The sequence below is a fragment of the Drosophila melanogaster genome, chromosome 3R (genome assembly GCF_000001215.4).
Source record: "Drosophila melanogaster chromosome 3R".
Lineage (NCBI taxonomy): Eukaryota > Metazoa > Arthropoda > Insecta > Diptera > Drosophilidae > Drosophila > Drosophila melanogaster.
In genome coordinates, this window is record NT_033777.3 from 17,895,371 (window position 1) to 17,908,222 (window position 12,852).

General features: G+C 44.6%; 2 protein-coding genes across 16 annotated transcripts in view; one reads left to right on the top strand and one right to left on the bottom strand.

Moving 5' to 3' along the window:
- Positions 1 to 12,852, bottom strand: part of Rim (Rab3 interacting molecule) — a 43,831-nt gene that overhangs the window by 22,623 nt on the left and 8,356 nt on the right. For 11 of the 14 annotated variants that reach the window (NM_001260237.2, NM_001260238.2, NM_001275758.1 and 8 more), the window contains exons 4-7: positions 12,617 to 12,821; positions 10,694 to 10,819; positions 10,276 to 10,632; positions 9,577 to 10,180 (exon numbers count right to left, since the gene is read on the bottom strand). In NM_001260237.2, the coding sequence (NP_001247166.2) occupies positions 9,577 to 10,180; positions 10,276 to 10,632; positions 10,694 to 10,819; positions 12,617 to 12,821 (1,292 nt within the window). Of the gene's footprint in view, positions 1 to 1,090; positions 1,159 to 9,576; positions 10,181 to 10,275; positions 10,633 to 10,693; positions 10,820 to 12,616; positions 12,822 to 12,852 lie in introns of all 14 variants that reach the window. The other 3 variants (NM_001260235.2, NM_001260233.2, NM_001260242.2) reach the window with 1 other exon arrangement.
- Positions 11,075 to 12,081, top strand: CG12347 (uncharacterized protein). Of its 2 annotated transcripts, none has more exons than NM_142411.1 (1): positions 11,075 to 11,788. In NM_142411.1, the coding sequence occupies exon 1, from the start codon at positions 11,159 to 11,161 to the stop codon at positions 11,486 to 11,488; it is 330 nt and encodes a 109-aa protein (NP_650668.1). In that variant the 5' UTR covers positions 11,075 to 11,158; the 3' UTR covers positions 11,489 to 11,788. The 2 variants fall into 2 exon arrangements, with proteins under 2 accessions (NP_650668.1, NP_001247173.1); NM_001260244.1 differs by having other exon boundaries at positions 11,094 to 12,081.

Genomic DNA, 12,852 nt, shown 5'->3' on the forward strand with positions numbered 1-12,852 from the left:
CTATTATGTTTGTGCCTTCTATTAGGTAAACAAATCTGTGGCAAAATAAAATGGCTTTAGAGAACTAAAATGCATTATTACAGATACAGATTTATATGTTGTCTTTTCGATTTAGATCAAAACTATGTATATAGTATGGAAAATTTTCGAAAAATCCGCGACATTACCGTACAATTTCGACAAGAGCTGCAGGAGTAAGCTAAGATTGGGTAGTACGAATATCATAAGTAGACCTACGACTAGAACTACGAGTGCCGGGGCCGGGAGAAGATGAATCAGGGTGGTAAGTGCCCGGTTTTTAAAAGGTTTTCGGAGAAGTACAAGGCATGAAAATACTTATCTGTCGTGGCTAAAAGTCGCAAGAGCATTAAGTTACAAGCTAAGTCTTCGAAGAAATCGGAAACTGGGGGAATTGTTGGCCCATAGGCCCATAGTGTAGACTGTTCTGAATGTTGGGGTGTGTGTTCAAGGTAGTGTGAGTATTCTGGTTGAAGTAAGGAGGAAACGGGAAACAGCGTTACGATATCCATGCAAATTGTTCACCAAGATTTCATGTGTTGTCAAAATTCTTTTTTGTTTTTCGTATCAGTTCACATTTACAGGTAGATTTAAAAACGTAGAAGATACATTAAAAAAGCAGAAAGTAACGAATATATAAGAATCTCAAAAGTGTTTTTTTAAAAAATGTTGTCCAGCAACGATAACGTGTGTTCACAGCCAGAAAAAAGAGAGATAGTTGTGTGATTGAGTGGTTGAGGTATTCAAGTGACGATCGAGAGATCTGAATCGGAAGCGAAAAACAAACGCTTAACGCATCACCAGCTTATTGGCTATTATAGACAATTCTAGGGGAGGAGAAAGTTGTGGAGAGTGTGTGAGAGAAAGTGTGAGTGAGGGACGATAGTGCTCGAACAAAGGAAACAAAGTTAACAACTAAGAAAATCGTACATTCCTTGCTTTCGCTTGTGACACGTGTTCGTGGAAACTCAAAAGAAACAATAACATCGAAGAGACACACACACATTCAAATTCAAATTCGCATTAAATGCCTTTGGGCCTGGTTTTAATCATTTGTTTTGTTTTCGCTTACATTTGCATGAATCTGTAGATCGCCGGGCGAGAGTACGGTTTGGACACCTTGAACGCCGCCAAAATTACCTGCTATTCGATGTTTATTTTGGGTTTCATTTACATTTTTCAAGGGGTTTTTTTTGGGTATTTTTTTTTTTCGGTTTATTTTGGTTTTTGTGGCGGGCAAGTTGGTTGGTGTTTCATTTTCAGGGTAGACCAGAGAGAGAGAAAGAGTGGAGAAAAATATATGAAAACAACATTTCAAAGGTGAGTTCGAGTGGTAAATGTGATTTAGACTAACTAGCTTACTCTATACATAAGTCTGTGGGGATTTCAATTAGATGTAATTAATGATATCCTTAAATTTAAATAACTATAACTATCGTGCTAGCCATAATGTATATAACTTAACTTTCCAGTGCTTATAAGCGACTAAAAGCTTTCCAACTTACATTACTGCTGCATTTGTATTTGTACTCAACAAAAAGAGCAGTTTTATATGCCGCCCTTGAAAGTAGGCAATAAAAGTTGTTGCAACGCATTTTCAACCATTTTCTTTAAAACAAATGCACACTTACACACACACACACACACAGCATGCCAGCACTCACTCAGACAATCGCCTTGGGTGCGAAAAAGAACTAGTTTTCCGAGACACACAGACACACACACACATTCTAGCGTAGTCGTAGTCGCTCACCCATACAGTTATAGTTTTGTGGGCCATACCCCTGGCATACTTTCATTTGACTTTGGTCACGATACAAAACGTTTATTTTGCGCATAATGGGCAACAACAACGAGAACAACAGCTGTAGCGACGGCAAACAAAACAAAAGCAAGTAAAATAAAAATAAGAACAAAATAAGAAAATAAAAACGAGTGAAAAAATTACATAAAGGCAGCAAGACCCAGCGATAACAATGTAAACAAAAGAAGGCACGAAAGTAAAACAAAGCCAAAGTAAAGTAAATTATTTGAGAAACCACACGCACAATCTGCTTCAAGGTAGGCAGAGGGGGCGGTGCTGGCGTTGTGGCACGAAAGGGGGGGTGGGGGGAAGTGAAAGGCGCAAAAGACCAAGAAAAGAAAGCAAAAATCAATAATGTATACAAAAACACGGTCATTTCTGTCCCTTGGCGACCTTTCTTATTGTTGTTAGTGTTGCTGTTGTTGCTGTTGCTGCTGCTGCTGTTCGTTGTTGTACTTATTGTTGTTGTTGTGGAGAAAGGCTGCGCACAATCATCGCATTGTGCAACAAACAAAGAAACGAAAAATCAAACAAATTTCACATTAGTGTGTGCGTGTGTGTGTGCTTCCTGTTTTATATTTTTGGCCATAAATTTAAGCCACTTTTGGCTGACAGGCGGTATAAGGAGTCTGTGGGCGAGGGGTCAGCGAGGGAGAGTAGGTGTAATGGGCGTTGGGCTGGCAAAAGGACACTAAAATCATCACCATCATCATCATCATCATAGGCGGCAGAGCGGGAGAAATGGGAGAAAGCAGCCGTAGCTTGTGCTATTTTTAAACCAACGCTCCGAAACACACTCTCACACACACAGACACACGCAGGCGCATAAATAGCACACAAATGGCCGCAAACGGGCGCTCACAAGCACACGCAAACACTCACACACACACACACACGCGCGCGCACGCAAACACCAGCACAAACAAACAAACTCACACACACGCACGCACTTTACGCGTGGGCCAGCCTCAATGTTCGCATTAATGTCACTCATACGCACAGTTGCACATGCAAACAAACAACTAGCAGGACGAAAAGGAACAACAACAACGACAGCAATAGCAACAAGAACAACAAACGGGCAACATCAACGTCAACTGGTGTTGGTCAACGATTTAATTAAATTCAGCCCCATTCCCCAAAGATCCTCGTCTGGTAGCATTTTAAAATAGCCAAACAAACACGCGTTTCATATGTCCTGTGACACTCACACACACACGCATACGGCACACATACACACGCACACCAGCTCACCCACGCAGGAGTGCGGTCTATATTTACTTATTCACAGCCTGGTCGCCCATATGCGACACATTTCGCGTTGATGTTGCGGTTGCCATTTTAGTTTTCGACCCCATCTCACTTTGACTGCCCATCGAGGAGCTATTGATTTTGTGTGTTTAATCGAAAACGTAATTCATTTCATAAATTTGTTGCACAGTTTTTGGGCGGGATGTTTGAGCGGGGGTATTGTGGACGTTTTTGGAGGAGGGGGGGGGGGCGACAATGCACACACATTCACATTTTGCGGCTAACAAGAAAGCTGTAACATGTAACTAACACACCGAGAGCTCTCTATAAAGCGCACTTTAGTTTTGGCCAAGTGCAATGGAGTTCGAATGAAAGTGACTGACTGAGGGGTTGTCACCTGCCTTGTTTAATTGAATCAAACCCAGCAACACTATGTTGTCACTTGGTTATATTTGTAAATAACGAAAGGATATGATATCCCTCATCGGAAAACCGAAACTTATACACCCTTGCAGCAATAATTTATTAATTGTTTTAAAACTGGGAACCTACTTTTCGAAAAAAATTAAGAGACGAAAAGAGGGACAGACGGGCATGGCTACTTCAACTGATACTGATTAATACTTTATATGTTAAATGACTTCTTTACTGATTTGTAAACTTCTGACTGACATTAAACATTTTAACTTAAGCATTAACTAAGCACTACTTTTATTAATAGGATTAAAGTTTCTACGAAAATTAGTTCTGAGCGGAATTGTAATAAAATTCAATTAAAATTTCAAGTTTTATTTTAATTCGAACCCAACCAAGGGAAACTTAATTATTGGCATCTACCCAAAAGTGGCTATTTTGCATTCTTTGTCGACAAATTCCAGTTGCTTTTGTTACTGATTGTTTTTTTTTTTTTGGCCATAAGCATTTCTGTACGCTGGGTGCTAATCTATTTGCATTTTGCATATTTAAATATTCAACTTTTTGGCTATCTAAGCATTTTCATTGTGGCTTGAATGTGGTTCGTTGATGTGAGTGTGTGTGGCAGTTGTTGTTTGGTTTTCTTGTGATTGTTGTAGCTGTTGTGGGTGCACTTCAAGAGAAGCTTGACTAACTGCAACTGACACTCACCTCAAAAGTCAGCTTTGCTTTATTGAGTTTTTAGAATTTTATTTCAGTTTTTTGAGGTACACTCGTTTTGAAGTTATATTTCCATATGCCAGTAATTTGCGCAGGATTTCCTTTGTTTTATTTTACGACTTTGCTTTTTTCTTATTTACAGATTTGCTTGCTATTGAAATTTTGGTTTGTTTGGGCCGTTGCTTAATTTGTGGTACAAATTGCTGGGCATGTAAGCCAACCACCCACTCACACACACACACTCACACATACGTTGGGGCTCAGGTGGCACCAATGAGCACCATGAAACCACCCAAAGCCACCCACACCACACACACACACACAAGGATTGCGTGGCAGTACAGTAAACAAATCGAGCGTTTTTCTTCTACCTGCTAACCAACACAAAAATGGCAAATAAACAAAAAAAAAGAAACAAAAAATAAAACAATAATATTAAGTTGCTGCTGCCTCCGCTTTTTCTCTTGCAATTGTGTGTGTGTGTGGATGGGCGGTTGGGTGGTTAAGAGGGTGGGGCTTCTAGGCCCTCCATGTGAGTGCCTTGGGTTCGGGGTCGTAGGTGGACGGGTGAAGGAGGGGGGGGGGAATAGGTGGGTGGAAGGGCGGTTTAGTGGTTCACTGAGTGGCTCGTGGCTCGGGTGGTTGGCCAAATGCAAAAGCGTCAGTTGGGCGCCACAATTTGCGCAGTGTATTGTTAGTCGATTGACTGATTCGAGAGCAAATTTGTTTGCCTTTTTTCGCCTTGGTTGTTGGGTACGCTTTCGCTCAATTAGGCAGATTTAAAGAGACTTCAAGGTCGTGGTTACCTTTTTTTGTTTTTAAACACTTTCACTTTGTTTGCAATTTATTTGAGCTTTATTTAAATTTTTCACTCTTTGGCGTAGTTATTGGTTTTTTGTTTTTTTGCAACTTCGGAAGCTGACCAATTAGCCTTGGCTGCTGCTCAATGCCAAGCTCTCAATTATTTATGCTTCAGGGCCAATTAAGTACACTTTATGTTGTTTAACTGGCACCGCTCTCACTTCGCACTCTCCGCTTTCCTCGCCCGACAGCCACATGTCAGGCTTTTCCTCGGGCCTATTTTTCCTCCTTTTGGCTTGTACAATTTCCCACCAAGGTTATTTTTAACTCGACATTCACATTTCACAGAGTTTGGCTTTCGTTTTCCGCCCGCTTCGCTTTCGATTTCACTTACTCGTGGGCTTTTTGCGCTTTTCGCTCGTATTTCGTTAGCGGGTATTTTCCGATTTTCCAGCAAACGTAATTTTGCTTATATTATGGGTAGTAGAATATTTTTTTTTTCTATTTTTTTCCGTTTGCGACACACGTGCGAATTTTGCGAGCGGTACCGCTGCGGCTGTTTACTCGCCTTTAAAGTTCATCGAAAACTAATTTCGTTTCGATTTCATAAAAAATCTCAATGGAATTTTCACTTTACGCTGCCGTTCGCTTTCCCTTGCGCCTACTCTCTTTCTCTCTCGGCTGCCATCGTTGTTGTTTCTGTGGGAGCCTACAACACATTTCCAATAACAATGTTACACGGCGGCCAGTCGTGTTGTTGTTGCTATTGTCGACTTTCCCATGGCGCTTCCAGTGCCGAACTAAAAATAAAGTTAAGCGCGTGGCCAACACCGCTGCCGCTGCCTCAGTCGACGCAGCAGCCAGCAGCGATAACATTGACAGCTGCTGCTACCACCCACCGCCCACTTTCTACCAACCACCACCCACCGCCCACCTTAGGGTCAGCGCGTTTTTCCTGTGTACACGTGTGTGTGTGTGTGTGTGTGTGTGTGTGTGTTGCTGTTTGTGTTTGCCACCTTCAAGGCGAATCTCTGTGGCAAAGTCAACGTGTTTGTCTTTGCCTTCCAGCAAAGCGGGCGCTGCGGTGGGTGATGGACGGTGGGCGGGTCAGTGGGCGGTGCTGCGCGTGCTGGATGCGGAAAAGCTGGTAACTGAAGCGACGGATGGCTAACACTGCCGTTGCAAGTGGCAGTGCATTCGTTGTTTTTGCTGGCTGTAGTAAGGACCATGACGCTGCACAAAAATCGGCGAAACTAAAAGAGGCACTGAATGAAATGACGTCGCTGGCAGGGAAAACCCGAACTGGGAAGAGGACTCCATTCGGACAACAACAGGACAACAGGAGGGCAAAAAGCCAAAAGTGGCTAATGTGACGCAGATCGATGTTGTTGCTAACTATTTTGGGAAGATTTATGGGCATTGAACGAGCCGTTTTTAATATTATTAACGGAGTTTTGTGGACTTCAATCAACTAAAGCAATAGAGGAATAAATATTGCTCCTAAATCACTTAACAAGCTGTCCAAAACTATGCAATATAAAATTTTTACCAATTCATTGCATTCTTTTGAGCACCTATAAATTAGCAATCCTATAAATTATCAAACTAAACTCTTGCCAAAATGTTTTTTGATTTTAATATACTTTAAATGCATGTTTTATGAAGGCCAGTCTTAAAAATAATATATATACATTAGATGTACAAAGATCAACATCAATATTAGATATTTATAACATTAAACTTTAATTTGAAAATGTATTTTAATAGGCAAGTTTATAACCATACTCCTTCAATAAGATTAATAAATGCTATTCATTGTATTTTTAATTCTGATCCGTTCAGTTTCCTCAATCACGGGTTAAGCAAAACTTTTTGTGGGTTTACGCGCGCTTCACGCCAACATCAGCTGCTCTCTGCCCCGCCCACCCACTTGACCGCCCACAAGCCCACCGCCCACCGCCATGGAAGTGGATGTAAAAACAACAAATGGGGTACGAAGAGGGGGACGAAAGTTCAGCGCATGCGCTCCAATCCAACGCGATGGTGTGTGGGAATTTTCCAAGCGACTCTTTCGACGGGAAATTCCAACGCATGACGTCTGGTGGTATTACCGTGACCATTGTGAACTAGCAGCCAATATGGTGAGTTTTCCGTGCCACAACTGTGGTGGAAAACTCATAGTGCAACTGCACCCACAACAGGACCCACATGGCGTCCATCCAGTGCACCATACACCCGCCCACTTTCTCCATTTCCCTTGAGACTTTCACTTGCCACACGGTCTCGGTTCCAGTTTCGATTTCTTTTATCACTTTGCTGCATTTCGGCATTTAATTTACGGGATGCAGACATAAGTTTTGCCACCTGGTTATCGCTGTGGTTGCACACCAGATCAGGTGGGTGGTGCAGCTGGTGGATGGGTGGCTTGTCAGTGGGTCTGTAACTTTGGTGCGCCTAATTTTATGCCACACTCCATGGGCCACAAGTACACTTGGACTGGGAGTGAGCCTGGGGCCAAAGTTGAAATCAATAATTATTATATGCTAGTTTGTTGGAAAATTGAAAATGACAGAAGGAGTTGAGTGGGGGCGGTAAGCGGTGGGCGGTATAAGTGCAACATGCTTGCCAGAAACTTGCGCGCTAATGTGCAGCAATAAAAAATTTAAATCACCAAGCGCCGCATGTTGCACTGCCACCGAATGACTACAAGAAAATAAACGAAGAGAAATCTGGGTACACTTTAAGAAAAATGTTTGCTACGAACTATACTAGCACCAAGTTCTAAGTTAGGTATCTAGAAACGTTAAGGACATGGCTATAAAAAATACTGTTTTACTGGAAGTTACTTATATATAAGTCTAGGATTGTAAAGAGAACCATGAGCAGTAAGCTCAATAATCAGATGATGATTTCTTATATTAGGCAAAATAATACCTGTGATGATTGATCAATTTTGCAGGCTATTTTTTCGAGTGCATGAGGGGGAACTTAAGGGTGGCACGACTGCAGCAAGTGCCAACAAGAAACTTTCTAATTAGGATAATAAATTTGCCAGCATCGCACTTGACAACGTCGCCGGCATCTTTCAAAACATGAAGAGCAGAAGGAAGCCGAGTGTACCAACACACCCCCTCCCCCTCCACAGTAGGAAATGCCACCCCCTCTTTGGGACAGAAAAGTCCCCGAACCATCTCGACATCATCAGGCAAGTGCAGCTGCTTGGCCAACTTCTTGATGTTTTGTGGTGGCTGCCAAATAGGAAAGGCTCTGCTCACTCGGCCTTTTTCCGCATTTTTCCCATTTTACCAATTTTTTCGCCAAGCTGCCTTCGCTTGCCTTCCCCGTTGGAAAATGTGTTTTCGGGTCAGCTGTGTGCAACCTTCCTGCCTTGCACTGGCATATAATTTATGCTGATTGCATTTAACGGCCAGTGAAAAGCAAGTGAAAGTATGCGGCAGCGTCCAGGAGTGCGCACTTGTCTCGCTGGCGGTGGCTCTTTTCGCCTTTTCTCTCTGTAAACAATTTATTTTTACTTTCGCCGCTTCCTCGGCACCTTCTTGTGCACTCGACCACCAGCCACCACCCACCGACCACCGACAACCGCCCATCGCCTACCAGCCACCGACAGCGCTTTTCCGCCACCTCTTTTCAGATTTTCCCTTCCATTCGCTGCCTGTTGTCGAGCGCCGAATCAAGTGCCCCCGAGATAAGCGCAACGAAATGTTTCCGCTACAAAACATTCCTCACCATTCGCCTTTCGCTCTTTTTTGCCCAAGATTTTCCTCAGTTTTCCTCGCTTTTCCACCAAAACGGCATGAGTGCTACTGTATGTGTGTGTAGTGTGTGTGTGTGTGAGTGGGCGTGTGCTCTCTATTTTTATAGCTCCCGGCATGCAAGTTGCGTTTCTCCCTTTGCGGGGAAAATGTTTGGCAAAACTTTTCCAGTTTTAGCAGCTTAAACTTTCATTTTGGAGCAAAGCGCACATTTTGGGGGTTTCCTTATCCAGCTTAAATCGAACTTAAGGCCTTAAATTAAGCTTAACGCTAACATATAAGATGAGTTTAATAGACATTGAAAAATTAAGTATGTACACCGATAAACGAAACACAGAAATGTGAGGCAAACAGAAGTTAAAGAATTTTTGAATTGGCTTGGAAAAAACATCGAATATTGAATCTCAAAAACGAGTTAAAGAAAAAGACAACGCACCAATGTGAGACAAGATATAGTGCTACATTTTCGAAAGTTAGCTTTTAACGATTTTTTTTTTTTTTTGGATTTGGATATTGGATTTTGTAGAGCGAGCGAGTCAAAGATAGTTTTACATTGAGAGAGAGAGAGAGATAGTGAATTATATAGGAAAATTTAACTTGGATTTGGAAGTTGGGGCATTGCCTTGCGGGATACTCAGAGCGGAAAGTATGGAAGCGATAGATACGAATATATAGATATACAGACAGGGAGACAGGGATCGAAGGATAGAGACATTCAGAGATCTCAGAGGGAGATAGAGCAGAGATAGAGAAGGGAGGAGCTGGATGCGAATTGGACAAAACGTCTCAACTCACCGTCATAGTCCGATCCCGCGGTCACCGTCACCGCGCCCTGGGCGGCCAACAGCTGGTGCTGGAACTCCTCCTCGGAGCTGCTGAATGATCTCTGTTGCTGCGAGGCGTACTGCGATCCTGCGAGAGCGCGCCTCTGCTGCTGCTGCTGTTGCTGGCTGTAGGCACTGGAGTCCATCGCATGACCACCGCTGATGGTCAGGTTGCGAGTCAGAGGTGGTGGCTTCTGGTAGCCGCCCATCTGCGGCACTGACTGGCCATGCTGATGTTGCATCTGCTGATGGTGCTGCTGCTGCTGCGAGTGGGGATGCGGATGTTGCTGCGGCTGCTGGTGGATCTGGGCGTGGTACGATTGCTGCACCTGCTGCTGATGCTGTTGCTGCTGATGCTGCTGCTGCCTGGCCGCAAATTGCTGCGAGTGTTGTTGCTGCTGCTGCTGCTGCTGGGAATGTTGCTGCGGCGATGGGCGATGTTGTTGCGGCATAAGATGTTGCTGCTGGTGCTGAGATTGCTGCTGTTGCGAATGCGACTGCGGCGTATGCTGCGGCTGTACCTGACTGGGATGCGCCAAGTGGGGATGCTGCCTCATCAGGCCATCGAGTTCACCCTGTAATAAAACAATTTTACGTGTTAATACCATAGTGAATTATACTAATATCCTCTGTCTGTATGATTTAGTGAGTTTATTTTCGGAGCACTCACCTGATAGTATCTGGGGTCATCATCGGGATAGGCGCCACCTGATCTGGGCTGTTGCTGCTGCTGCATGCCGTATCCCTGCTGTGCCTGCTGCGGATTCATCGGCTGCATCCGAGCTCGCTGCTGCTGCTGATGGTGCTGCATCTGCTGGCCAGGACTCATAACGGGATCCATTCCACTGTCGGACGCGGAGAGGCGACGATTCGTGGGCTGCTCCTGCTGCGAGTACTGACGCCTCAGCATGCTGCCCGCCCGCTGCATCGGTAGGTTCTCCTTCTCGGCGGCACTCCGCGTCCTCTCCAGCTTAGGCCGCTTATCCGTGGTGTCGTGCGGATCCACGATGGGATGCTGCGAGATGTCCTGTCGGATACAATAAAACCTTCAAGTAGGAAACTTGTCCATGGCGGGCACATCTACTCACGCTGCTCCCATCCGGCTCGATGCGTCGGATGAAACCATCTTGTTGTGCCGCCGTCTTGTTGATCCACTGGCCAGTCTTGGAGAGCAGCTCCTGCTTCTTGCGACACAGTATGCACACCCAAATGACCTGGAATGTGGGAAGGACATTAGAATTACATTAAGGCACAATTAAGAAGCATGATGTCTTTGTATCATATTAAAAATTTAAGGCCATGTACAGGGAGGACAACTAATATTCTTGAATTTATTTATATCTAAAAATTATAGCCGAGATGAAAGGGAAACATTGAACTTCACATGAAATTCCTTTTTTTAACGTACCATTTTCTGATACATCTTAAAGTTTAGGTCAATCTAGTCTACCCAGGTGCTTCAATCATTTGAACACACATACACAACTCCAGCACTCTCCGGGGAATTTACACGTGCACTTGCAACGCTTTCAAATTTGCGACCAGGCTTTGCCATGGACGAGTTACTAAATCTGGGTCTCAACGGCATACAGTTTGAACTGGAGGAATCTGCGGCGGATAGCGACGAGGACAGTGAAGGAGGAGGAGCACTGGGCGGTTCTGATACCACATTGCTGTACTATTTTAGAAGATTGTACCATGTTCTCAGTGGGAATATCTTCATGACCACCTACGTGGAGCGCGGGCAGAGAGAATACTTTGCAGGATTCAGCAACGTGGAATTGGTGGCTCCGTTCCAGGGTGAACGACAGAGCCAGCGGTACCGCTGGATCCACCTGTCGCTCATCTTCCGCGCCTTCAGATCCAAGACAGAGTCCTGGTGAAGATACCCCACCGTGTCACAGCCAAATTGAAATTCCATTTGGCATTTGTTCCGAGTTGTTGGCCCATCTAGTTTCATTTTGCGTCCTGGCTTTCGCTTCTGACCCACCCCAAAGTCCACAACTCTGCCCTTTTCGGTTCCCCTGTGTAAGTGGGTGTGTGTGTGTTTGTGTGTGACATTTTGGCAGCAGTTCAACGGAAAAACGTTTGGCAGCACGGCCAGAAAATGATAAGCCTGGCCAGCGAGAAAGAAAAGCGGGTGGAAACAACCGAGGAATCGGTTCACTGAGTAAAATAAAAATTGGAAAAAGTGTAATTGAAATGCAATGCACGAGAGGAGCGAAGGGTTGCCATGGTGGATTTCAAGGAAGCAATTCGGAAGAGACTTTCTTCAATGCCACCATAAGGTTTCCTGCCATCAAGGCTGCGGGTTAAGGTGCCACGAAATAATCGTAACCATCTAGTTATGTTCTTAGCATTTAATTTATACAGCTAAGAATATAAGAAAAGAAAAAAGAATGTACGCTCTTTAAAGGATCCTTGACTAAATGTTCAGTTCTTGCATGGAATTTAGTATATTCTGAATCTAAGAACGTCATCTCATATCCTTGACCAGAGGCGTCGTATGAAACTGGAAATTATTTCTAAATTATAAGTGTCGAATCGAGAGGCGCCAGGATGGAGAGAAGGGCACAAGTGTCCTGGCTCCATACCACGGCTCACCCACTCGATCCCGCCCATCGCCCAATTATCCAGCGGACTACAAGGCGACAAGGAGCAGTTATTCATGAGGACAACGCGTCACTGGGGACAGCAGTTGGCAACAAGCGGCGGTGGCCTATGGCGATGCCACTCAATCCCATTCAATGTCGATGTGGCAATGGGGCGTATGAGTGATGGCTGCTTAGCCAAGCGGGAGCCGGGTCGCCAGTAATATTGGCACCAGCGTTGTGCTATTTGTCAATGGGCGGAAAATAAGTCCGACACCCTTTACGAAAAAAGAACATTTATCCGCTGCCTTGCGCGTTTCAACGAGTGGGCAAACCCAAATGGCAGGACACTGAGCCAAGGAGTGATTCCAAAAGGAGCTGTCAGACGCTGGGGGGCATGGGATTGGGTACAACTCTCACCTTGTTGCTGCGAAGCGTCACCTTGCCGCCGCACCGGGCGCAGCAGCGTATGTTGCAGTAGTGGCAGATGTGGCCCACTCCATCGGCGAACTTGGTCTTAAGGCATATGTGACAGGTGGCATCCAGCTCGACGCCGGCCTTTTTCTGCTGCTCGGATCGCTGTCTGATTTGCATTTCCAGCGTCACCACCTCGTCCTGTTTGCGCCTGCAGGAGGATCAAGATGCAAGGATGCAAT

Bases quoted from the DNA above. Each gene is read 5' to 3' on its own strand.
- CG12347 (NM_142411.1), top strand. From the start codon at position 11,159: ATGGACGAGTTACTAAATCTGGGTCTCAACGGCATACAGTTTGAACTG.